The sequence below is a fragment of the Rhinolophus sinicus genome, linkage group LG15 (assembly GCF_036562045.2).
Source record: "Rhinolophus sinicus isolate RSC01 linkage group LG15, ASM3656204v1, whole genome shotgun sequence".
In the NCBI taxonomy this organism is placed as follows: domain Eukaryota; kingdom Metazoa; phylum Chordata; class Mammalia; order Chiroptera; family Rhinolophidae; genus Rhinolophus; species Rhinolophus sinicus.
The window spans coordinates 17,777,292-17,804,057 of NC_133764.1; the positions used below are offsets into that span (position 1 = coordinate 17,777,292).

The 26,766-nt window shown below is 46.6% G+C and overlaps 1 protein-coding gene across 3 annotated transcripts; it reads left to right on the forward strand.

Annotated features, from left to right (window-relative positions):
• Positions 1–1,620: 1,620 nt before the first annotated feature.
• On the forward strand, positions 1,621–26,684 carry BLTP2 (bridge-like lipid transfer protein family member 2). Of its 3 annotated transcripts, XM_074319709.1 has the most exons (39): positions 1,622–1,797; positions 2,632–2,755; positions 3,242–3,291; positions 3,584–3,731; positions 3,903–4,021; positions 4,251–4,311; positions 4,497–4,686; positions 5,260–5,383; positions 5,535–5,659; positions 5,907–5,974; positions 6,082–6,227; positions 6,892–7,010; positions 7,122–7,285; positions 7,444–7,702; positions 8,235–8,440; positions 9,605–10,694; positions 11,111–11,302; positions 11,444–11,646; positions 11,792–11,910; positions 12,029–12,249; positions 12,563–12,753; positions 12,886–12,985; positions 13,118–13,320; positions 14,167–14,461; positions 17,508–17,665; positions 17,935–18,141; positions 20,775–20,874; positions 21,113–21,295; positions 21,652–21,773; positions 22,246–22,401; positions 22,485–22,606; positions 23,004–23,184; positions 23,840–23,930; positions 24,131–24,237; positions 24,377–24,512; positions 24,617–24,747; positions 24,913–25,014; positions 25,309–25,443; positions 25,873–26,684. In XM_074319709.1, exons 1-39 carry the CDS (start codon positions 1,730–1,732, stop codon positions 26,053–26,055), a joined length of 6,699 nt encoding a protein of 2,232 aa, XP_074175810.1. In that variant the 5' UTR covers positions 1,622–1,729; the 3' UTR covers positions 26,056–26,684. The 3 variants fall into 3 exon arrangements, with proteins under 3 accessions (XP_074175811.1, XP_074175810.1, XP_074175812.1); XM_074319710.1 differs by lacking the exons at positions 24,617–24,747; positions 24,913–25,014; positions 25,309–25,443; positions 25,873–26,684 and having other exon boundaries at positions 1,621–1,797; positions 24,361–24,498; XM_074319711.1 differs by lacking the exons at positions 1,622–1,797; positions 2,632–2,755; positions 3,242–3,291; ... (2 more) ...; positions 4,251–4,311; positions 4,497–4,686 and having other exon boundaries at positions 5,262–5,382; positions 5,533–5,659.
• Positions 26,685–26,766: the final 82 nt, after the last annotated feature.

Consider the following 26,766-nt stretch of genomic DNA (forward strand, 5'->3'; position numbering starts at 1 on the left):
GAAAATAGGTACTGATGTGAACTTTGGGAAAGCTGAGGATCTCTGCTTTACACCACTTCAACTTATGAAAGCTCTCATAGGAATGTTCTATTTGCAAATAGCTTTCAGGTCTGTGCCAGACATGGCCCGTGACATTAAAAGGTTTGGTTTCTTTTACAAGGACTTGGTTCAGTAAGTTGAGACCATGAACTAGTTGAGCTCCATCTCCGCCCTCTCCCCTTACTCCACTTCAGTTGCACTGATTCCTTGAAATCTCTCCAGAAAGTAGACAAATGATAAAAACATTTCAGTCTTATCAAGATAGTTGGGAGTAGGGTGGTAACAGTCTGGGAAGAAAGAAGAAAGGAAGTGTTAGAAATCAGCTGAATAAAGGGAACAGATTGGCCACGATGGATGAGAATAGGGACATGTGTTGCAAGGTACCCCTCCTTGGCTTGGACAGAGTTTGTTGGGCCTTCCCTGAAGGTTCAGACAGAACACACCCTGAAGGGAAGTTGCAGATTATAAGGATAGAGGAAATACAGTGCTTGAGAGATAAGCATGAACTAGAAAGAAACGGTGGAGCCCTGGGGAAGATGTGAAATGACCGATGAGAAGACTAGAGAAGGAAAAAAAACAGTTGGAGGGGTAAAAACGTTGGGCAACCTAGGTGAAAGCTGAAATGGTGCTTGATCTGAAGGAGTGGAAGAGTCTGAGTAAAATCAGATGTTTATGGAGATTAGGAAGTGAGAGCAAAGGTATGTATGTGAACTATTTATTTTGAATTCAATTTTTTTTTTAGCTTGTATTAGCATCACAGAGCTAGAATTGGAAGGGACCTTTGTCCAATTCCCCCAGAGAAAGAAACAGGCAAAATTAAGTTGACCCAAATTCTCTATTTCGTGTAATTATGTTTGCTTCCCAGGTAAACTTGTTGAAGGGCAAGAACAATATCGTCTACTTCTGTGGTATCCCTCCCGCCCAGTGCCTAGATTGCACTACGCACAGTACACACTGAAAATGTCTCCAATGAAGGGTCCAGAATGTGCTGCCCACACAGTAGTTCAATACAAATCAACTGACTGGTACAGTATTCAGTTAATGAATTAACTCATTCCTTAGTGGATGTAATGAAGTGGGATTTTTGAGTGTGTATAATTAATTACCTCTTGGTTTCCTCCTCCATGATTTTCAGACAAGGTCCCTTAATAAGATAGGAGAGCTACTTAGAAAGACCTAGGAGTGTTATCTTCAGCAGTGTCCTCGGTCCAGGCCTTAAGTGGCCAAACTGACTAACTTTCCCTGGAGCGTGCTTTGCAAGTGGAACTCTCCGCGGCCAACATGAGCCAGCCAGCTCCACCGCCAGCTAGGGAGCAGGTCAGACCCCAGCCCCCACGCAAGCCCGCGGCTCCACATTTCCCGGCACGGAAGGGTGCGCCCCGGAGCGGAGCTGGCGTGTCAGCCTGTGCGAGGTCCGCTCCCCCGCGCTCTCCTTCCGGAGCCACGCCTGTACTTCGCACTTGCAGCCAGTCGGCCCTGCCTGATTGCGCGCGCCGGGCGGGGCTGGGCAAGAAGACAGCTGTTGGCTGGCGGGCTGCGGGGGGCGGGGCGCACGCGCGCCAACGCTTCCTGGTCCCGTGCTATCCCTGCGCGCGCGGCTGGTCGGCCCGCGGCGGCGCAGCACGGAGCCGGAGGGAGGGGGCCCGGTAGGGCGGGGGCCGGAGCCAGGCCGGGCCTGGCCGGGGCCGTAATGACCCTGTTCTTAGCCGCGCTGTTGGCCCTGCTGTTGGTTGTGCTCTGCGCCCTCTTCCTAGGCCGGTGAGGGGATCCCGGCTACGGCGGGGTTAGGGTGGGGAGTGGGAGGAAGAGAGACTGAGGACCGGGCGCGCGCTGGGAAGAGGGGTCCGGGAGGGGGAGACGAAGGGGAAGAGGGCTGGAAGGGACCGTGCGCGGGAGGCGGCGGGAGAGGGGTCGAGCGGGGGCGCAGGCCGGAGCAGACGCGGAGGAGCTGGGATTGGGAGAGACTGAGGGAGCAGCCGAGGCCTGAGGAGATGCTGAGGCTGGGAGCTGAATAGATGTGTGTGAGAGGAAGCAGCCTGGCTCGGTGGTGTCCCTTTCCCCCTTTACACGCCTGAGTGTCCTCTTCACCGAGCGCAGAGGGCACCTGCAGCCTCGCCCTGGGAAGCCGGAACAGGTCTGGCTGCCCAAGGGAGAGCGGCATTGGAGCTGGCCCGGTATGACCCCACAGTGCCTTCTTTCGGACACATGTCTGGAGGGCGAAGACAGAGATCCTTTGGGGAGTGTGTGATGACACATCTGACACGACTGCTGTTGGGACCGACTCCTATTGGGACCTCCTCTCTACCTGTGGGCTTCCTCAAGATTTGAGGAGTTGCTTTCTTTGTCCCCAGTTTAGAAGGTGGAGTTTAGTTTGTCTGATTTCATCTGGGTAGAGGGGATACTCTGGCGGTAGGATTCTGATGAGTTGTGGCTGAATGTATCTAACAGAGTGGTGTTTTGGGAGACAGGAGAGTTGCCCAGAAGATCCAACTTCAGGACTTGACCCTTTGCAAGGGCTTCTAGAACCAGCCAGGGGTGAGGGACACCATAATTGGGAAAGGGTCCTATGAACTCACAGGGATTTTTCTGCAGGTGGCTTGTTGTCAGGTTTGCCACCAAGTGGTGTCAGCAGAAGCTGCAAGCAGAGCTCAAGATTGGCTCCTTTTTTTGGATCCAGAATGTCAGTCTTAAGTTTCAGCAGCACCAGCAAACAGTGGTGAGTCCTGGGAAATCCCTGGCTGTGTGTGTGGGGTTGATCCAGCCGAATGTCAACCCTTAATTTCCTTTTTAAAAAATTCCGTGTGACTTCCCTAGTTAACCCTGTCTTGCCACCTCTCTGCCAAGATGATCTTAGAGTTAGCTTGGGAACGCTGGGATTGATGTTAAGTTAAACATGCTTATCAGGCACAGTGTCCTGATAAGAAAGATACAGAAGTAAAGCACAGAACAAAGATAACAGGAAATAAAAGCTCACTGTTCTAATTTAAGGGGAAACGGGGCGACCTATCCAGAAGAAATACTAACATCATTGTGAGGAGCAGGATATAGTGCTGAGGAGAGAAGCTGGTGGAAATGGAAGGGAGAGTTTTTAGGGGAAGGGCTATAACCCATCCTCCTCTTCTTAGAACCTTTCCTGACGTGTCAAGCTGCTCATGGCTTACATCACAGCTAATGTACAAAGCTTTCTCCCATCCTGTTGTAGGAAATTGATAGCCTGTGGATTTCCAGCAAACTCCTTAGTTATGATCTGCCGTGAGTACCTACCTTAGCTCCTCACTATTCCCTTGGGGAACATTTTGTGATTGGGATTTGCAGAATGACATTCTTCTGTAGAGACCTTACAATCCGAGAAGGGATGTGGGTTCTTGGCTTGATAGCTCCTGGTTAGCCTGGAAGTTATTATCCTGTGAGACAGATATTGATAACTGTCCTCCCTGATTTGAACTACATTTCTAAGGAGGATGGGAGGGGGAATGTGAGGGACAGAAAGAGACTGCTGTGGAAGGGATGGACGTGAAGGCAGTGAAGTTTCTCTTCTGGGCAGACGCTATGTGGCATTGTGCTTTGGAGAAGTACGTATCAGAACGGACCTACAGAAGGTTTCTGGCCTATTTGCTCCATTCTCCCAGAGCACTGGGGTGCATCAAAAGGAGCTGTCCTTTAGCCCGTCCTTACTGAAGATCTTCTGCCAGGTGAGATGACAACTTCTTTCCTGGACTGTACTAGAAATGGCTGGCTTGGGAGTCACAAGTGGATTTTTCTACTATCGGGGTGCATAATACTAAGAGCTGCCTCTTTCTCTGCTGGAAAAGAAAAGCCAATGCCTTGATATTAATTATTGTTCCTCTGGTTCTTCTTTCCAGCTATTCTCCATTCATGTAGATTCTATAAACATCATGGTTCTGAAGGTGGCTACTTCTGAGTCCTTGTGGCATATTCAGATCAGAGAAAGCAGCTTTCTTTTGGATAGTGATGGGAAAAGGTAAACACTGGGTAGAAGAGGGTCTAGTAGTCCCATTCTCGCCTTACACTTGTTTCAGGGTGGGTGGATGTCAGGGCTTCTTAACAAGGTATTCTCATTCTGTGCAACTTGAAGAGAGGCTAGAGATTAGGTACTTCTGCTTGCCTTGCCCCTTTCGGCCAACAAAGCTTGATTGAAGGTAAATAATGAAGACAGGGGCCAAGTGCTCTTAATTTATTTCCTTTCCCAGGCTAAAATGTGAGGTGAGCCTAAGTCAGATCAACAGCAAAGTTCTAAAGAGTGGCCAGTTGGTGAGTAATCCAAGGTCATTCGAATGTCTTGTTTCCTTCTGGGCTTAAGATATGAATGAGCTGAAGGCTTAAGCATTCTAGATTCTGTGTCCTTATGGGGTTCTCTCAAGGTAGTGTTCCAGACTACCTGAAGGGGGTATGTTGACCCCCTACACATACGTACCTTAAGCTTATTCTTTCTGCAGGAGGATACCTGCCTAGCAGAACTCTCACTGGCCCTAAAGCTGTGTCTAGAGGTGGGCATCAGGAGCTGGCAACTGAAGGCGGTCACTGTGGATGTGTGGACACTCCATGCTGAACTGCATGAGGGCCTCTTCCATAGTCAGCTGCTGCACCAGGGCGCAAGCCTGACACCCAAGCCTGTTCCCGATTCAGGTAAAGCCCCAGTCAGTGAACTTGGCTGCCCTGTTCTCAGGTTATTTTGGAAGTATGAAAAAATAGTGGTCTCACTACTCATTTAGGTATGATTTGTTAGTCACCATGACCTTGGACCCTGAGGATAGCTAGAGGAGATTTGCTTGTGGTGAGCGAAAGAACCAACATTTAGTGGGTCGTTATCATGAATTGGACCTGTACTGTGTGTTTTATACATGTTCGTTCACTAAATCCTCAGCATTTCACAGCTGAGGACACGGAAGCCTAGGAAGATTAGATAGGTATCTTGACTGAGGTCACGTAGCTAGTCGCTAGTAAAAATGGGTTTAAATTATTTGGTCCTAAAGTTCATATTTTTAGTAGTATACCAATCTGCTCCTCATACTGTTTTTTAGACTCGGGAAGGAAGTACAGCAGGTACAGAATCTCTGGGATATTTGCTCTTTGCCCTAAGATTGGGCATTGCTTAGCCTATTTTATGGGGGAGATTTTGGCCAAAGAGAGCAGGTCATTTGGGGAGACCTGAGAGTGTTCAGGATTGATAGCTCTTATATTATTCATTTATGTTTTCAGAGGTGACAGAGAACTTGCCTGAGCCAACTCTGCCTGGTGTATACCTCCTTCAGCAGCTGCCAGACCAGGTCAAGGTGAAGATGGAGATCACAAGTGTGGTGCTGTCCATGAATAGTCAAAAAAGGTGAGATCTCTCCTGACACAGTAGTGTGGAGAGTGATAGTTTGAGCTTTGTGCTGGGGTCTCCGTAACTAATCTAGCAGCTGCACTGAGCTTATGTGTGGGGAGAAAGGGCATTCCATGTATTTCTGAGCTAGAGTCTGTCTCTGGTTCAGGCATCTGAATTGGACACTGAAGCTGCTGCATTTCCTGTACCATCGTGATGGGGATCAGCTGCCCCTTCGAAGCTTCACAGCAAACTCCGACATGGCACAGATGAGCACTGAACTCCTACTGAAAGGTTTATGGGTGGGGATGCTGGTACTGAGAGAATGGGAGGACCAGATACTCTCTTCGCCCATGTGCCACATAGTCTTCTTTTTTAATTTAATGTCATTGGGGAGTGGGAGGAGGGAACACACTGAGAGAAAATAGCCCCCACTCTTTTGAGTGTTGGTGACAATCTGTTCATCTCCTTGCCTGTGACCCTCTCCTAGTTTTACCTTTCGCCCTCCCAGTGTTCTCTGACCTGCCCTCTGCCCTTACAGATGGATTGTTGCTGTCCCAGAGCCGCCAGCGCATTGTCTGCCTCAACTCCCTCAAGGCTAGTGTGCAGGTGTGATGACTGTGATACCAAGAGTTATTTCTCTGTCTGCTCTCTTCCTACGTCATTGTGTTATGAGATGAAACCCAAGCCTATAGTTCTGGTGTTCTCATTTCCAGGTGACCACTATTGACCTGTCAGCCTCCCTGGTTCTGAACACTTGTATTATTCATTACCGGCACCAAGAATTCTCTCACTGGCTGCACATGCTAGCACTGGAGACCCAAGGGTCTGGTTCATCTGTTCTAAAGCAAAGGGAAAGAAGGTCAGTGGAATCTTTTTTAGCCATCATCTCCTCAGGTGGATTCTCTATGATTCTTTTAGTCTAAAGTTGTATCTTGTGTGAAATCTGTATTTGACAAATCTTTCTAAATCTCAGTTTCAATGGCCCAGTCTCAACAGCAATCCTATTTTATATATCTTCCCCATTATATTAAATTCTTTGATGGTAGGATGCTGTCCTTTTTGTTTTTGTCTTCATTGCTCACTACATTGCCTTGTTATACAAAATAAACATTTATTGAACCTAAATGCTAAAGAGAATCTTGTCTCCCTTAGATGATAAGGTCACAGGTCATGTCAGCAGTGCCGTATCTCTCTTTGTGTACTGCTTGCATTGTGTCGAATAGAGAACTTAAGGTTAATGGTTTGGAAGTGATGCTCCTTGATTGTATTAACGTTGAATCATAGGCTGATGTTCACCATATTTGACCTCTGAATGGCAATTTCGCATGGTTCAACCTAATATCTTTCTGGCATTCCTGCAATAGCAGTGTACTGATGAGCTTAGTCTCTTATTTTCTAGTTGCATCTATTCCTAAGAATCACAACAAAACTCACCCTGACTTTTGAGAGCTTCAGGAATCTGTTCCATGATAGGAAGCTGCAGTTCTTTCTTTATCAAACAGTGATGTCTTGTCCCTATGCAGGACTTTCCCCCAAATCCTGGCTCCCATCATCTTGAGCACCTCCATCTCCAATGTCAACATTTCCATTCAGCTTGGAGATACACCGCCCTTTGCCTTGGGATTCAATTCTGTCGCTCTGGGTAAGGCCCAGGGATAGAAGAAGAGTAAGAATATGTTCATTAGCGGAGCTGGGCCCAATTGATGACCATGGTGGCTCCATAGAACACTTCTTTCCCACCTCTTTTGTTTAGATTACCAGCACCTGAGGCCACAAAGTATCCATCAGCGGGGCGTCCTTACTGTGGACCACCTCTGCTGGCGTGTTGGCAGTGACTCCCACATTCAGCGGGCACCCCACCCGCCCAACATGCATGTTTGGGGTGAGGCGCTTGTCCTGGACTCCTTCACACTACAGGTAGGTGGGGACTTTGGTGAACAGGGGCCCATGCTGTTTCCTCATCCTGCCATGCTGTGGAGCACAGAACACCTTTTTGGGCAGCAGGCGATGCACTAGGGCATTACAGAATTGTGTGTCTGCATGCTCATAATGGGGTCCCTCTGCTTCTTTTCTAGGGTAGCTATAACCAGCCTCTGGGCCTGTCCAGCACCCAGTCAGATACCCTCTTTCTTGATTGTACCATCCGAGGCCTGCAGGTAGAAGCGTCAGATACCTGTACCCAATGTCTTTCTCGGATCTTATCCTTGATGGGCCCACAATCTGGGAAGGCGGCAGTCGCTAGGGAATCTTCATCTGGGGAAGCTGTGTCGTTACTGTGGAAGGTGGATTTGAAGGTGGAGGACATGAACTTGTTCACCCTTTGTGCCCTGGTTGGTAAGCAGGACGGGGAGCGTGTACTGACGGGGGCAGTTTGTCACCTACGCACTTTATGCTGCTTCCATCCGTTCCTTCTCATTTAATGAAACTGATTATCTGGAACTTTTCTAAGTCAGAGGCATGAGATGCTCAAATGTCTTGCATAACTATTTGGCTTCTTGATATTTCTTAAGGGCTTATAAAAGGTAAGTCCTAAGCAAGCTGTGCAAGGAAGACAGCCTTGATGATGTTGGATCAAGAAAATGAGATGCATGTAGTTTTTTGTTTGTTTTCTTATGTGTTTAGTTCTAAAGAGTAACTGGTGTATCTCTGGGTAATTGGTAAGAGTTCAGGAACTTCTTTAGTCCTGCCCGATCTAGTTAGGTTAAGATGGGAAAGGAAAAATTTCCCTGAAACATGAGGAATGAACTTAGGGAGGTGTGGGGAAGAAGATAACTAGAGTGAAGGGAATAAGTAAGAAAGGAATGTGAGGACTGAAGTTGCCATTTGAGAGCTGAGAACCAAGGCTGACGTAGTTTCTGGATGGTAGGTGCTTCTGAGGTCCGGCTGGACACACTGACTCTCTTGGGAAGTGCCGAGACCTCCACCGTGGGTATTCAAGGACTTGTGCTTGCCCTGGTGAAGTCAGTCACAGAGAAGATGCAGCCCTGCTGCAAGGCTCCTGACATCCCCGCTCCAGTGCTCAGCCTCTCCATGCTCTCCATCACCTATCACAGCAGCATCCGCTCGCTAGAGGTAATGCATCTACACGGGTGGAGTCAGGTTGCATTTTGCCCAGTCTTAGAGCATTTCCCAGTCTTTCAAGTCATGTAAAACTCATCTGTGAGAAATACGACACCTGGTGTTCTTTTTTCCTGGCTCATTCGAAACACTTGTAACTTTTTATTATGGAATTTAAAGTTATACAAAACGAGAGAGAATATATGAACTTTCATATAGTCATACCCAGTCTCAAGAATTACCAGCGTATGACCAACTTGTTTCATCTAGACTTCCACCAGTTGCTCCCACGTGGGGTTATTTTGAAGCAGATACTAGACATAAAACATCAACTGTATAAGTTTCAGTGCATATCACTGAAAAAAATGGGGCTTTTTAAAGATCATGATCTTGTGTCATATTGCTGAAGCACTCAGTTCATCAAGAGGCTGGAAGGGATCTGAAGATGGAGATGCTGGCAAGTTCTGAGAGGCTTCCCAATATCTTTCTCCTCAGGGTACTAGATGGCCACGCGACCCCCTTAGGAGGAGAGTGGGATACCTTCAACTTCTTTTTGAAACTGAAGAGTTTCCTTTTCAGAGGCTAGAGCTCAAAGGAATTTTTCTGTCCTGGAATTTAACTTTTCTGTCTGCTTAGCTATTCAGAACTGACTTTGTATTTCAAACTGACAAGGGCTCTGTTCCCTTCTTTATGACGTACTTTCAATTGCTGTTTTGACTTGTGTGGTCAGTACTTTTTAAGAATTTACTCAAGATGCAATCAACGCATGAAACATTTTCAAATTGATGTTCCCGTGGTTATTACACAGAGTGTGGCCATTATAGAAAGATAAATCATGAGCAGAAACATGAAGCCAAATGATTAAGTGCTAAATATACTGGATGTCCTTTGGTAGATGCTAAAGAATTAAAACACGTGGCCTCTACTCTCAGACAATTTAGAATGGTGTTGAGGAGAACTTAAAAGGGTGAGTGCTCGTAAGTATAAGATACTTAAGAACTGTTAGCTCAGCATATTGGTGCTAACGCGGAACAAGGTGAGGGAGTAATGAATATGGTTACTCAGGAAAGACTTCTAGGTGGAGATGGTTCTTGAGTCACATATGCATGTGTAATCCCTGCCATCGGTCCTGTTCTGGGACATGGTAATTGACAGATCTCCTTTTCTTGCTCCCTAAAGATTCAGTGTGGTGCAGGGCTGACCTTACTCTGGAGCCCCCCAGATCACATGTACCTGTACCAGCACATCCTGGCCACCGTGCAGTGCCGAGACCTACTAAGAGCCACTCTGTTTCCCGAGACTGTTCCACTACTGAAGACTCTAGTGATCCCTTCTGAGCCGGAAGGCCACCCCCCTGAGCCATCTCCCCCAAAGCGGCTGCTAAGCCTGACACTAGAGGTGAGCACAGCCAAGCTGACAGCTTTCGTGGCAGAGGACAAGTTCATTACCCTGGCTGCAGAGAGTGTATCGCTGACCCGGCATGGGGGTTCACTGCAGGCCTACTGCCCAGAGCTGGCTGCTGGCTTTGATGGCAATAGCATTTTCAGCTTCAAGGAGGTGGAGGTGCAGCTGCTCCCTGAGCTGGAGGAGATGATCCTCCACCGGAACCCCTTCCCCATGCTGCAGACCCTCCGGAACCGTGTTTGGCTTCTCTCGCTGGGCTCAGTCTCAGTGGAGTTCCCTTATCAGTATGATTTTTCTCAAACTCTGGATGAGGCTGTGGGAGTTCAGAAATGGCTGAAGGGGCTGCATCGAGGAGGAACTCATGCTCAGTCTTCTCCAAGCCCTGCCCCACTCCCACCTGATCTACTCTTGAAGGTTCAGCACTTCTCATGGGTTTTCCTGGATGATATTTTCGAGGTGAAACTTCGTGATAACTATGAACTGATGAAGGATGAAAGTAAGGAGAGTGCCAAAAGGCTGCAGCTGCTGGATGCCAAAGTGGCCGCCCTTCGGAAGCAGCATGGGGAGTTGTTGCCAGCCCGTAAAATTGAGGAGCTCTATGCCTCTTTGGAACACAAAAACATTGAAATCTACATCCAGCGCTCCCGTCGTCTCTATGGCAACACACCCATGCGCCGGGCACTGCTCACTTGGAGCCTGACAGGGCTAGAGCTGGTGGCTCTGGCAGATGCCTCCTTCCACGGGCCTGAACGTGTGATAGAGCAGGTTCGAGAGCTTGATCCAGGCAGCCCTTTTCCTGCTGAAGGAATAGATCTTGTTATTCAGTGGTGTCGTATGCTCAAATGCAGTACCAAGACATTTCTGGGTAAGTAGTGCTTCCTTATTTGCAGAGCCTGTTGTTTGCCCTTGGAGCTCCAGGGAGCTCTTTGAGTGATTACAGAGGAGCTTGGTTATATTGGGGACTGTGGTTGTTTTTGGATGGGTGGCTCTTCTTCCTTTTCTTTGTTCTGAATTTCGCTCTGCAACTGCTTGGCTAACATACAGCATACAGGGACAACTAACACAGTCACCTCCAGGGTCATTGTAGCCCTTGATCTCAGTATCAACACCCTCTATGCCCAAAAGGTCTCTATGCCGTTTTCTAGCTTTGCTACCAACCACCAGCTTTGGTCTTCCACTTGATTTTGTAAAATAGATGGGTAAAAGTAGTGGCAGGGTAAAAAATGCCTGAGAATGCTGAGACAGTCCACTGAATACCAGTGTGTATCTTCCCTATAACAGTTCGGATAAGAGACTATCCCCGGTACCTGTTTGAGATCCGTGACTGGCGGCTAATGGGTCGACTTGTGGGCACTGAGCAGAGTGGTCAGCCTTGCTCCCGTCGCTGTCAAATCCTACACTTGGGGCTTCCATGGGGTAATGTGGCCGTAGAGAGGAACATGCCCCCACTCAAGTTCTACCACGACTTCCAGTGTGAGTAGAAGAGGGCAGTTGGTTTGGCTGCGGGATGTTGTGATGGCTGGGTGCAAGGTGCGCTGAGGCCGTTCCGCAGTGGAGGAGGAAGAGAGGGATAAAGTTGTGTAACAAGCTGTACCCTTTGCTCCTCTGTCCCAGCGGAAATCTTCCAGTACACAGTGGTCTGGGGCCCATGCTGGGATCCAGCCTGGACACTGATTGGTCAGTCTGTGGACCTCTTGACCAAGCCCTCAGCTGACCCCAGCCCACCCTTGCCCTGGTGGGACAAGAGCCGTCTTCTGTTCCATGGGGACTGGCACATGGACGTTGAACAGGCGAACCTGCACCAGCTGGCTACTGAGGTGAGGGTCCAGAGGGGTTGTTTGCTTATTAGAATGTATGGTTGGGGCTCGTACAGCACGCAGGGGAAAAGAGTAAGGTACTGATTCGGGAGATGCGGGTGATACTCTTACCCATATCTCCCCAAATTCCTGGGGGTGGGTACAGGATCCTTACAACACAACAGAGAATATGCACTGGGAATGGAGCCACCTGTCTTTTCACTGGAAACCTGGTCAGTTTGTGTTCAATGGTGACTTGGATGTCAACGTGCGAACAGCCTCTAAGTGAGTGGGGTGACGGGTGGGGCCTTAATAGGGTGAGGGCGTCAGGGTGGGGGGAGGGGAAGGGCCAAGGGGCTGCACGTGACCAGGACACTGAGGATGGAGACTTCCTGTGAGGCAGGTATGACGACTGCTGCTTCCTTCACCTGCCTGACCTCTGCATGACACTGGACCTACAGTGGCTATGCCATGGGAATCCCCATGACCACCATGGTGTCACTCTTCGGGCCCCGGAGTTCCTGCCTGAGGTGCCCGTGGGCCAGCTCCATGACTCCTACCGGGCCTTCCGCTCTGAGAACCTTAATCTGTCCATCAAGATGGATCTGACGCGGCACAGTGGAAGTGAGGCTGGGCTCTGGGGAACTGGGGAGGAAGGGATGGGAAGATGGGCTTAGACACGGAGGATACCAGCTCGATCCTCTGGGGAGGGAATAGGGAAAGGGCAAGGGAGGAGTTGGGTTAGGACCTTTTTCTTGAAGAGGGTTGCTGACAGCCAAGAAGTTGGATCTTTGAAAGGAGAGGGTGTTGGGGTATTGAGTATGAGGCGGAGTGCCGCTTTGGTTTTTTAAGCCTCTAAAACCTGAAGCTAGGGGAGGAGTCACTTCATCTCTATGTTTTAACCATTGATAGGAAATGTCTCCCCATTCCTTTGCAGCAATATCCCAGCCCCGGATTCTGCTATACAGTAGTACCCTGCGCTGGATGCAGAACTTCTGGGCAACTTGGACTAGTGTCACAAGGCCAATATGCAGGGGCAAGCTCTTCAGTAACATGAAACCCAGCAAGAAGAAGCTTGGCCAGCACTACAAGCAGCTTTCCTGTACTGCGCTCTTCCCCCAGCTCCAGGTCAGGCTCCTCAGCCCTGCTGACGTCTTCAGTTCTGCTCCCCTTCCCTAGTTGACGCATTTGCTCTTACCTGGTCTCGTCATCATCACTCTCGTGCCATCTTCATTCAGGGTTATGCTCTCTTGTTGCCAGGTGCATTATTGGGCCTCATTTGCTCAGCAGCGGGGCATCCAGATTGAGTGCAGTCAGGGCCATGTCTTCACTCGGGGAACTCAGCGGCTTATACCTCAAGGTAAAGGCAAGAACCCCCTTTATTTCTCCTAGCCTGTTCCTTGTCCTCTTTCCCTTTCTCAGCTCCCTCACCCTTTCTCTCTTCTGTCCCACGCTGTTCTCCTGTACTGGTCTGTACGCCTCCTTTCCTCAGCGGGCACAGTGATGCGGCGCCTCATCTCTGACTGGAGTGTGACCCAGATGGTTAGTGACCTAAGTCAGGTGACTGTTCATCTGATGGCTTCGCCCACTGAAGAGAATGCCGATCACTGCCTTGACCCCTTGGTAACAAAGACCCACCTACTGAGCCTATCCTCACTCGCCTACCAGCGGCACAGCAATCGCACAGCTGAGGAGGTACCACCTGACATAGTCTCTTTACTATGTATCAGTAGGTGTCTTAGTCTCCTGAGGCTGCCATAACAAAATACCCTAGCCTGGGTGGTTTAAACAATAGACATTTATTTCTCACAGTTCTGAAGCCTGGGAAGTCCAAGATCAAGGTGCCAGCATGGTCAGGTTTCGGAGAGGACTCTCTTCCTGGCTTCTAGATGGCTGCCTTCTTACTGGGTCTTCACGTGGTGCCAGAAGATAGTACAAGCTCTCTGGCATTTCTTATAAGGGCACAAATCCTGTCATGAGGGCCTCATACCTCATGACCTCATCTAAACCTAATTACCTCCTAAAGGCTCCGTCTCCAAATGCCATCACATTGGGGAGTATGGCCTCAACTTAGGAATTTGGGGAGGGGGGACACAGTTCAGTCCATAGCAGTAGGTTTCAGGCTAAATCTCTGGTAATGTTCCTAACTGCACTCCAAGCATATATGTCATTATTTTATGATGCACTCATTTGTATCAGCTGTATCAGCATCCCTCTTTTTGAAAATTCCTTTCCTTTCCTTTTGAAATAGTCTTTTGCCCTTCAGGAAACTTTTTTCCTAGCACCTTATTTAGTGTTTTTTCCCCCAATTAAGGAAGAATTTTAAGTTGAAATTCTTTGATTTAAAATACAGTGGGTATAGTCAGATTGGAACCTAATGTACATGCTAAGACCACTTAGTTTTTCTTTCTTCAGGGTCTTCCTGTCTCCCACAGAACAGGTGTTTTATTCAAGAAGCTTGTTTTCTATCTCTGCATTTGTGGTCCAGGAGGAATGGTGGGAATTTCTGTGCTACCCTGAGATTCTTTTCCTGTTTCTTAGGAGCTGTCTACTCGAGTTGGGGATCCTGCCTTTCACACACACCAGCTGCAGTTGGTAGATTTACGGGCTTCCTGGACAACCACCAATCGGGACATTGCCTTTGGTTTATACGATGGCTACAAAAAGGCAGCTGTACTTAAACGTAATCTCTCTACTGAGGCCCTGAAGGGGTTAAAGATTGATCCCCAGATACCAGCCAAAAAGCCAAAGCAGAGTGTCCCGACCAGTACCCCAGCCCCACCTCCTGTCAACGCTCCCAGCTTTAGTGGACAGCCTGATAAGGGGTCATCAGGAGGTAAGCGGCGGGGAGATGAAACTCCACTGGGTTAGGTTTAGAACAGGGGTGTCCAAACTTTTTTCAGCCTTTTTCACCAAGGGCCATATGCGGTAAAACACACAAACAGCTGGGTCACTCACTCGAGGTAAAGTACCTATTGCCTCACCTGGTTTATTTAAGTAAACTAAATATATTTTTAGAATTTGCTGCGGGCCAATTAAAAATGGATTGCGGGCCGCAGTTGGCCCATGGGCCGCAGTTTGGACGCCCCTGGTTTAGAATATGTACATTGATTGGCTTGGGCAGGAGTTTGAGAAGCACTAAATCATAGCTAGCTCCATCTAGGTGCAGAGATGAAATTATTGTTTTTCTGTATCGGGCTTCCTAACTCTTATATAACAATGACATGGGACATTAAAGGGTCTGGTCCTGTGGCCAGGAGGAGGATCCGAAAGGAGTGATGGGGCCAACACAGGATGAGTAAGGGAAAGAAGCAAAGGATTAGAGAACTGTTTTGTGCTTTGAAGAATTATTTTGTTCAGTCAACAAGTACTTACTGAGAGCTTAACAGGCACAAAGTACTGTGCTGGATGTAGTGAGGGATATAGAATGTATGATATTCTACTTGCTTTATCATCTCTGGATGATCTAAGGTTAGTTCATTCATTTACTTAACGACTCATTTATTCTTAAATTCATTTTAACTTTATTGAGGGTTTATAATGCACCAGACATGACCCAGACATTAGGGATACAAACATGGGAGGAAGCTCAGAAACTAGTAGATAGAGAGACATGCAGATTTTTATTTCATTATGAAAATGCCTTGCAAGAATGTTTAAGAACAAAGTATTTAAATCAGCACAGGGAAATCTAGAAAGCCTTCATAGAAAAGGTGATAATTGAGATGGGCCTGAAAAGATGAGTAAGAGGAAAAGGCAAGGAAAGAGGAGAGGGCATTTTAGGGAGAGGGAATAACAAGTACAGAGGAATGCAAGTTCATGGTGAGTTTAAGAACAAGGTGAAAAGTGATAAATGCCACAAGACAGAAATTAAAGAGTATGGAAGTTCTTCTTAACTGGAGTGAAAGACGGAGTGCAATCAGGGAAGGTTTTATTGAGGAAATAGCATTTACGCTGGACCTTGACGGCTTAGTATCTTTTGAACATACGGTAAAGGGGAGGAAGGGCCTTCAAGGCAGAGAATATCCCGAATAGGAGTGGAGTTGGTAAAGCTCAGTATGTTCAAAAGACAGAGAATAGTCTGGTTGGTTGGCATGGAGAGTAGCTAAAGGAAAGGAGAGAAGATGCTGGAAAGCTGGAGGTAGGTCATCAAAGGCCTTTCACACAAGGCTAAGGAGTTTTTGCTCCTTACTCAGTGGACAGTGATGAACTACTGAAGGTTTTTGAATAGAGGTGTGTCATCATTGGTTTTAGGAAGATAAATCTGGCAGTGGTGCAGAGGAGGACTGGAAAGGAAGGAACTGGAGGTGGGGACACAAACTAGAAAACTATTGTGGTGTCTCAACAAGAGGCAGCAGGGTCCTGAACTAGGTAGAGGCCGTGGGAATGGAGGTGACGGGATGGGTGGAGATGTCATCATGTATGTAAGAGATTTGGCAACTGCTTGGAAGGAGTTACAACAGGGAGAAAGAGAAAGTGAGGCTAAACAGGTGTGGGGAGGTATAGAGCTGCTTGTTTGGAAATATTGAGTGTGTGTTGCAAATACGCAGTACATCAAGATAATGTTTAATAAACAGCTGGAAATGAGGGGCTAAAAGCTTAGGGCTAGAGCTGGAGACTTAGGAGTTGCAGCATAGAGCTAGGAATTAATGCAAAGGAGATAATAGTTGCTTACACAAGGTGCTCTGCAAAATACTTTTATAGATTATTCCATTAAATTCGCTCAACCACCTTATGAGAAAGTTACTGTTATTTTATGGACAAGGAAACAGACCACAAAGAGATTAAAAGCAAGCTGCTGAAGGTCACAGTCAAGTAACTGGCAGAGATAGGATCTTTTTTTTTTTTAAAGATTTTTATTGGGGAAGGGGAACAGGACTTTATTGGGGAACAGTGTGTACTTCCAGGACGTTTTTTCAAGTCAAGTTGTTGTCCTTTCAATCTTAGTTATGGAGGGTGCTGTTCAGCTTCAAGTTGTTGTCCTTTTACGCTTAGTTGTGGAGGGTGCAGCTCAGCTCCAGGTCCAGTTGCCATTGCTAGTTGCAGGGGGCACAGCCCACCATCCCTTGCGGGAGTAAACTGGAAACCTTCTAGTTGAGAGGACGCGCTCCTACTGACTGAGCCATCTGGGTGCTCAGTGGCAGCTCAGCTCAAGGTGCCGTGTTCAATCTTAGTTGCAGGGGGCGGAGCCCACCATCCCTTGCAGGACTCAAGGAATTGAACTGGCAGCCTTCGGAGTTAGGAGCATGGAGCAATAACCACCTGAGCCACCGGGCCGGCCCCAGAGATAGGATCTTGAACTAAGGCAGACTGGTCTACTTCTGGAGACTGCTCTTAACCATATACTGTTAGACAAATTCATTAGAAGAAAGAGTAAGGAAGAGGGGAACATGCCAAGGACAGACCTTAGGAGATACTTATTTCTAAGGTCTGGGAGAAGGAAGGTCTAGAGGCATAATCAGAGGAAGCAGTAAACTAGGAGAATACAACGGCGCTGATGGCCAGGGAGTAGTTTCACATGGAAAGGAGCGGTCAGTAAACAAACAGCATTTAAAATAATACAGAATGAAAAATATAAGGAACAAAATTAGGGGCATCCTAAAGGAATCCAGAGGGGGATATGCCTAAGAGAACAAAAATGCTATTATATAGCGTTTCTCAGTTTCTCTTGGGAATCTGCTCCTTTTATTAAAATTGAGGGGAACATGAAAAGACAACCCTATTTTGCCCTCAGGGGTCAAGCAGTGAGGTGGGATGGGGTCGCAGGTAGGGGAGAAAATGTTCTAGGCCTTACCTAGCCAGAAAAATTGAAGGAAGGTCAGTTTGGATGTATTCTTTTTCTCTTTGAGACAGGCTTTTCCCATTATCTGTTTCTCTGCCAGGTGCCTATATGTTGCAGAAGCTGATTGAAGAGACAGATAGGTTTGTAGTGTTCACAGAAGAGGAGTCCGGTGTGAGTGACCAGTTGTGTGGCATTGCTGCTTGCCAGACGGATGACATATACAATCGAAACTGCCTTGTCGAACTGGTCAACTGCCAGGTACCATCTCTTTACCAGAGCACCTCAGCATTGGGCTAGATCATAATCATCCTTCCCCCACTTCTAAATAAGAATGAGTGGATAGAGCTCCAAAAAATTATTCCTTCCAGCAGGTCTCATGGGTAATCACTACCATATCTAAAAGCTAGTAGAGTTCACTCAGTAAGCCAGAATTGGACCCAGCTGCAGTTATTGGTAGTTCTCTCACTAACGTTCTCATCTTCCATGGTGGCCCTGGTGCTGTGACTCTGCTTCTTTCTCTGGTATAGATGGTTCTTCGTGGAGCAGAGACAGAGGGTTGTGTCATTGTGTCAGCTGCCAAAGCCCAGCTGCTGCAGTGTCAACACCATCCAGCTTGGTATGGTGACACATTGAAGCAAAAGACATCCTGGACTTGCCTACTGGATGGCATGCAGTACTTTGCCACCACTGAAAGCAGCCCCACCGAGCAGGATGGCCGACAGCTCTGGTTAGAGGTTAGTCAGCAGGGTTGGGAAGACCCGTTACATCCCGTTTCCCATGGTTGGCCCCTTCCACCAGAATAGCTGCAAGATTCTTGACAGTACCTGTTGGTACCAGCTTACCAGAATAAGGAGACTGATAACGCCTTGAATGTGGGAACTGTAGGCAGTCTGGTCTGTGTCTGTAAGTACATAGTATGTTTTGTTGTTGTTTGTTTTTTACCTCATGCTGTTCTGTTTCATTGCAAAGGAAATGCTCATTTCCCAGCACTAGAATAAAATAAGTTGGAACTTTTTCATTTTTGAAAAGATTGCTGACCCCTGTTGATAAGATCACAGTAATCAGCAGGCAGCCTGAAAACGGGCAGTAAGTCAGGATTTTAGATAAGCTTTTTACCTGCCTTTTCTCTATCTCTCTTATAAAGTTGATTTGAGTGGTTGTTTCAGCAAGGCAGGAAGGGTGAATAGAAAGCTCTAATGTCAGCTTTGTCATTGTAGTAGCCATGAGTCCTTGGGCAAGTCGCCTTTATTTGTAAAATGGAGTTCTAACCTTTTACCCTCACAAGACTGTTGAAAGGATCAAATGAGAAAGTACTTTGAAAAATACAAAGCTTCATTCAGATAGAAAGTAGTCTCATTTTTTTAAAGCCAGTATGTCTAGGGTGGTCTTAAGTGTGTGTCAGGATGATACTTTTGTTAGATGGTGACATTGTGAGCAGTGGCTATAAATTTTCTTTTCAGCTGCTCGGCAAAACTAAATTTGTACTATAATTTCTAAGATACAATATTATCAGAATTATTGGGCGATCCAATAGTTATGAGATGTACGTAGCCAATATTCTGCATTGTCGTTACTTATTTAACAGGTATTAAGTGTTCCCATTGTGCTGGGCATGGTACACCCAAATGAGTTACTAGAGCCAACTACATCTGATAAGGACCAATGTGATAATACCATTTGCTATTCTATTCAATGGGGATAAAGTCTTCCCTCCTCCCTGGCTGGTGCTTATACTCAATGACCTTGGGGCTCCATCCCAGCAAGCTCAAGTGTAATTATATAAGAGGTAATAAGCATTTAATCAGATATCAAGCTAAGTAAGGGTCAGGTTTTTGGTAATATGAGAGATCACGCTAATGTATTACAACTGTGGTTCAGGCAAGCAGTGCCCTTTACCAGTGGTCTTGGGAGGTAGGCATAGGAGGTGTTCACTACTCACCCAGCAATGGGCAGGATGAACTATGCAGGATCTATCTTTCTGGCATTTCCAGGGCCTCTGCTTCTTTTAGGTATGCCTTCTTTTATAAGTGAAGCTTTCTTTTTCCCCCTTAGGCTGTGATATCAGTATTAGAGTGGGATGTCCTTGGCTTAGGTGGAAGGGACTTTGATCTTGCCTTTCCTATATAAATTTTTTTGTGACTTGGCAAACTGCTTATTCACTTTGACTTCAGCTAGGCAGGGAGAGTCAAGAAAATTCAGTCCCCTTTCCTCATGGCAACAGTACAGAGTGGTTGTCTGTCTGAACACAGAAAATAGCAGGAACACAAATACATGAATACTAACGTGGGTAGGAAATTTTGGCTTTGATGAAAATTTTGCCCATGACATGATTTTTACCCTCATTTTTTAAATTGTAAAAAATACATTAACATAGTTTATCCTCTTAGCCATTTTAAATGTACAGTTCAGTGGTATTAAAGACATTCATAATGTTAATGCAACCATCACCACAATCCATCTCTGTAACTCTGTTTACCTTATAAAATGGAAACTCTGTACTCATTAAACAATAACTCCCCGCCTCCCTTTTCTCCCAGTCCTTGACAACCACCATTCTACTTTCTGTGTCTATGATTTCAGCTACTCTTAAGTACCTCATGTAAGTGGAGTCATGCTGTATTTGTGTGTGTGTGTGTGTGTGTGTGTGTGTGTGTGTGTGGCTTATTTCACTTAGTATAATGTCCTCAAGGTTCATCCATGTTATAGCACATGTCAGAATTCCCTTTTTAAGGATGAATATTACATTCTATGTATATACCACATACTGCTTATTCATCCATTGATGGACACTTGGGTTGCTTCCATATTTTAGCAATTGTGAATTATGCTGTTATGAACATGGATGTACAAATATCTTTTTGAGACCCTGTTTTTAGTTCTTTTGGGTATATATCCAGAAGTGGAATTACTGGATCATATAGTAATTCTAGCTTTTAATTTTTTGAGGAACTGCCATCCTATTTTCCACAGTGGCTGTACCATTACATTCCCACCAATGGTGCCCAGTGGTTCCAATTTCTGCACATCTTTGCCAACACTTGTTATTTTCTATTGTTTGGATAGTAGCTATCCTAATAGGTGTGAGGTGGGACATGACTTTATTTTTAACCTTGGCTTGTTTTTCTGGTCTGAGGCCTGTAGGCCTGGTAAAATGTGCATGTAACTCAGTTGGGTTTCGAGAATTTGGGTGGTTTAGGCCAGGAGAGAGACAATATGTTCTCTACCCTGGGAAATCCTTCAAGTTATTCTAGGAAGTGGAAGTCTAGATAGTAAATATAACTGTTTGCATCATGGAGATCTATGACCCAGTTGGCCAGGACAAGCGACTGATCCCCCGAGTTAAAGGTGCCTGTATCTCTGTCTTCAGGTGAAGAATATCGAGGAGCACCGGCAGCGTAGTCTGGACTCCGTGCAGGAGCTAATGGAGAGCGGACAGGCAGTGGGAGGCATGGTTACCACCACCACAGGTCAGCTCTCCCCTCTTCCCCATATATGGTTAGGAGCAGATGTGCAGCCCAAAGGAGCCTGATTTCCTTCCCTACTCTTAAGATCGATATATATGCTGGAGTAGGACTGTTTTGTGTTAGGCTGGGTTGAAAGCAAGTGTCTGGAGTTCCCTAGATATCACATATAACTAGCTGGGAGGCTCTCACAATACCTCTATTGAGAATGTCTTTCTCTTATCTCTTTCCCACCTCTTCCCAGATTGGAACCAACCAGCTGAGGCACAACAAGCCCAGCAAGTCCAGCGGATCATTTCACGCTGCAACTGCCGAATGTACTATATTAGTTACAGCCATGACATTGATCCTGAGCTGGCAACTCAGATTAAACCACCTGAGGTCCGTGAGAACCAGGAAAAGGAAGATCTCCTGAAGAAGCAGGAAGGTATTCAGGGCTTGAAAGGCTTTTAGGAGGGGACCAGGGAAGTTAATGAAAGTAGTTATTTCGTAATGGTTTGGGGGCACTAGTGATATTAAAAGTCCCACTCTGCACTCAGCGTTAACATTTCACTTTGCTCTATGTTATGTAAGTTCTGCCATGAGAGAATAACCTGTGCTCTTGGAAGAATGGGTATTATTTTATTTTGAAACAAGCAAATATGTTTCTACTCATGAGCATTTCTCACCAAATCCTTTCTATGGGCTTAACTATCAGGAGTGGTTCCAAATAGGGGTTAGGAGATGGGGTAGATATTTAAGGAGAAACTTGAGCCTCTTATTTAGCTGCTAACAATTACCTAGGGGCTGTGGATACCTTCACCCTCATCCATCATGAGCTGGAAATCTCCACCAACCCAGCGCAGTATGCCATGATCCTGGACATTGTCAACAACCTGCTGCTCCACGTGGAACCCAAGAGGAAGGTGAGCACAGGCCCTTAGAGAATAGCCCTTAGCCTCACAGGAACCGCCAGACCTTGTGCTTCATGTGAGGATAAGGAAAGCCATACTTCAAACTGAACAGGGGCTGTGGTTGGCACATCATTTATTAGTCCGCAGCAGCAGTTGAAATTTCACTTATCTAAAAACGCTCTGAGTGTCACTGAGACTGTAGGCTTGTTTGTTTTTCTTGGTGAGTTCTCTGCTCAGTCACTTGAATACCTCTAAAAACAGTCACTACTCCCCACTTCTATCCTTATGCTGTGGGACTGGCTTATGGTGAAATCCAGTGCCCAGTCTTTTGCATTCGCCTGCCCCTTACTCTTGCTACTAATGGTGACAGATAAAGGTGAGCTTTCCAGAAGAAATCCTCATTTATTGTTCCTTTCTCTATTTCACTTTACTACAAGACTTGTCTATTAGAAAATCTTGTTCCTTTCCTTTTCCATTCCTTTAGGAGCACAGTGAGAAGAAGCAGCGGGTCAGGTTCCAGCTTGAGATTTCTAGCAATCCCGAGGAGCAGCGCAGCAGCATATTACACTTGCAGGAGGCCGTGCGGCAGCATGTGGCCCAGATACGGCAGCTGGAAAAGCAGATGTATTCTATCATGAAGGTAGTCACTTGGGTGGTCTGAGGACAAGGAGGTCTCTTAGGGTGAGGGAGATCTTCTCAGTTTCTCCTGTCCTGGCTCCCTAGTCTTTGCAGGATGACAGCAAGAATGAGAACCTGTTTGACCTGAATCAAAAGCTTCAGTTGCAGCTAAACCAGGAGAAGGCCAATCTACAGCTGGAAAGTGAAGAGCTTAATATCCTCATCAGGTGCCACAGAACATTCTTTCCCTGCCCTTTTCCAGTTCCCTACCTGGAGTCAATTTCTATTCCTTGCCCATGTTCAGGTCTAGTGTGCATTATCCAAGGCTGATGTAGTAGATTCAGGCACCTCAATAAGGAACATAATTGCAGATATAATCATAGGGGTTATTAGTGGGAAGAGATTACTTCACCAAAAAGCTATAGAACTGAAAGATGGGATTTGTGTTCCCATGGCCCAGGGTGTGAGGAGCGATGAATCCAGTGAAAAAAAATTTAGAGAATAGCCGTTCCAGAATAGGTCCATCTCTGGGTTTACTTCCTGCATCATTCTGGAGCATTCCACCCCACCCCCAACCCAAATGCTGTTGCCTTTGTTGGCTTTGACCCTCCTGTTCGTTTATAGGTGTTTTAAGGATTTCCAGTTGCAACAGGCCAACAAGATGGAGCTGCGAAAGCAGCAGGAAGATGTGAGTGTGGTCCGTCGCACTGAGTTCTATTTTGCTCAGGCACGATGGCGCCTGACAGAGGAAGATGGACAACTAGGGATTGCCGAACTGGAGCTGCAGCGCTTCCTCTACAGCAAGGTACTGGGTATACACAGCCACACAAAGGCGAGTGTATTGAGAGGCACTGACCTATCTCAGGAATCTCATTTACTAAAAAGAGATAAACAAAAAGGGGCTAATTATTATAGGACTATTAATGATGGTATTAAAGATTATTAATGAAACATGAGCAGAGTTTCCCTTAGATACATCTACTTGTAATATTAAATAATACAGATATAGATAAGGTTGATCAAATGCTTCCTTTATTGAGTAAGATTATCCCTAGAAATGTGGCCTAGAGGTACACATTCTTCCAAGTCCCGCTCGGAATCGAATCATTAATTCTATGCTGGCATTCAGCTTTCCTGCAGTTACCCATGGCATGGAGGAGACAGGACACTGTTCATTACCCAGCACTCCCCCCGCACCACCCGATGTTTGGAAATGAGTAATTTTTGAATGTCACAGTGACTGGAAAGTACTACTGGTATTTAGTGTCCTGGTCAGTAGCACCATGAGAAACACTGGATTAGAGGGTACATTAACTGTATGAGGTTGAAAGAGACATCACAGGTTGGGCTTAGGCATATGGAGAACCTGAAAGCAAATAGGATATGTAGCAATTCTCTAGCAAGCTCCTGAGAAAGGCTTCTTATAGTGGATTGGGGTTGGGGGGAACCTGTCTTTATAGGTGAACAAGTCTGACGACACAGCAGAACATCTTCTGGAGTTGGGCTGGTTCACTATGAACAACCTCCTCCCCAATGCTGTCTATAAGGCAAGTTTCATTTCCCTGCTCCTAGCCCATTCACATACTTCCTAGCACAGGGCATTTGTAACGGTCCTTCCCCATAAACCCACTGTGGGAAACAATGTGGTGATCTGAGATGGTAACAGCTGGTCCATCTTAACAAGACCATTGCTTTTCCTCTCAGTCTGCAGAGGATGTGTGGGTTGCTTTATACTCTTACCTTTTAGGTAGTCCTGCGGCCCCAGAGTTCCTGCCAGTCTGGGCGACAGCTAGCCCTCCGCCTCTTCAGCAAAGTCCGGCCCCCTGTTGGGGGTATCTCTGTTAAGGAGCACTTTGAGGTTAGTAAACAGTCTTTGGGGGACCCAGGAACAAAGGGCAGTCAAAAACTATCTGTGCGTTATATTATGCTGTTAGGGGTAGGTAAACCGAGGGATGATGTCTGAGCTTAATTGCTTCTTCAGCCTTTTTCCTCTTTAGGTAAATGTGGTGCCTCTCACCATCCAGCTGACCCACCAGTTCTTCCATAGAATAATGGGCTTTTTCTTTCCTGGCCGAAGTGTGGAAGATGATGAGGTTGGTGATGAAGAAGATAAGTCCAAACTGGTGACTACTGGTGAGAACTTTTATGGTGGAGTTCCAGAAGACTGGAGTAGCAGCCTCAGAGACAGCTGAAGCTTCAGAAAGAGGACAACAGCTGGTGTGCTTGCTTTTTCACAGGAATACCAGTGGTGAAGCCTCGGCAGCTGATTGCTACAGATGATGCAGCAGCACTGGGCCCTGGGAAGGGTGTGGCACAGGGCTTGAATCGGAGTTCTGGGGTCCGAAGGTCATTTCGCAAAGCCCCTGAGGTACCGGACATGCTCGATGATAGAAAAATGGAAGTCTTGGGTACTCTGGCCTGGCTGGGGATTTCTTCTGTTGCCTTTGAGTCTACTCCAGGGGTGAAAAGAGATAGAGATGTTTGGGGTCCTGAGTTTCTTCTGATGATTTCAGGGACTCACTTTCTTTCCTAGCACCCTGTGGATGACATTGACAAAATGAAAGAGCGAGCTGCCATGAACAACTCCTTCATCTACATAAAGATTCCACAGGTTCCACTGTGTGTCAGCTACAAGGTCTGCTCCTCCCCAGCACTTTCTAGAATAGGGTGGGAAAGGAACCAGATAAGGTCCTCAGAGATTAAGGAGAGGGAGATAGTTCATCTTGTGAAGCTGGCCTGTGGGTGATAAATCTGTTTCCTCTGCTCCCCTCAGGAGTCAGTACCATTACCAGACTAAGGTGAGGGGAAATCAGTCTCTGTAGGTTGCTGCTGCAGGAAGGCACTTGGACTCAAGCACTGGCTTGCACTAAACTTGGCAGCTGCTATGCTTTTTCCCATCATCTTTCCCCGCCCCATCCTTCTCTTGCAGGGTGAGAAGAACAGTGTGGATTGGGGTGACCTTAACCTGGTGCTGCCCTGTCTGGAGTACCACAACAACACGTGGACATGGCTAGACTTTGCCATGGCTGTCAAGAGGGACAGCCGCAAAGCCCTGGTGGCCCAGGTATCCCAGCAGAGTGCATGGCTGTTTGGTTAGCAGGGGCTGGTGGGCAGATCCTCTCTATTCAGGACGATTTCACTGTAATAACAAGCAGCCTTGGGATGGGGCAGGTTAATGAAGTGCGCAGCTCCTATCCCTGACCTCTCCTTGATTTTGCTTAGATGATTAAATTGAGTATTTCCTGAATGTTTCACATACGTTAACTACTGTTGATTTTTAGGGAACTGGGGGCTTGACACAACTGCGGGGTTTAGAATGGGTTCTAATTAGACTGTAAGCTTCTTGAAAGCAGAGATCATTTTAGGATTTGAATTTCCCCATTGTGCCTTCATGTAAGTTTAATAAATCTTTATTGACTTGGTTTTCACTGTGATTTGTTCTGCCTGTTCCACTAATATTTACCTTCCATTTTACTCCTTTCTAACCTATCAGGTAATCAAAGAGAAGCTAAGGCTGAAGCCTGCAACAGGGTCTGAGGTCCGTGGAAAGCTAGAAACTAAATCAGACCTCAACATGCAACAACAGGAAGAGGAGGAGAAAGCCCGGCTCCTCATTGGTTTAAGTGTGGGCAACAAGAACCCTGGCAAGAAGTCCATCTTTGGCAGGCGCAAGTGACCCAGCAATCCAGGAGTGGCTGCAGTACAGGATCTGACTCTGGCTCAGGCCCCAGGGACTTGTGGGTGGGAGGTGCTTCCCTTCATCCATCAGGATTTTTGGGGGTTAGCCCACAGGTACTGTGGAGAGAGGAACTACTGTTTAGCAGCCGGCCTATTCTCTGCAGAGCATGGTGGATGATAATGCTGAGTTCTACCTCGCACTCAGCAGCAGGTCCAGGGCCAGAGAGGCATCAAGAGAGTAGGCGCAGGGAATGGCCCCAGGACTAGGATCTGGTTCCCTTGGGGTCAACTGAAAAGATGGGGGACAGTTCTGATCAAGTATGATAAATTTTTATAAAGACATATATATATATGAATATATATACATATATGTATATATTTCTCTTAAGTGTAACTGCTCTTCCCATGCCAGAAAATTAGTGGGGGAGGGCTGATCTTTTGTCCCTCATTCCACTACTTTGTATGAAAGATTAGTGTTCTGGGGGGAATCAGCCCCTCCCCAATCTATGCCAAGTTCACTTGGGGAGATGGCAATAGGAGCCAGGGCTGGCCATGGGTCCCCCTGGGGTATGCCCTGGAGAATCATAAGAAAATGATTTAAAAAGAAAAAATATATTTTAAATTTGATGCTGTTCTTTTTGTGTGTGTGTGTGGGTTCAAATTGTCTGTATCCTTCCCTTCCATCAACCTAAGACACATCCTCTAGCTG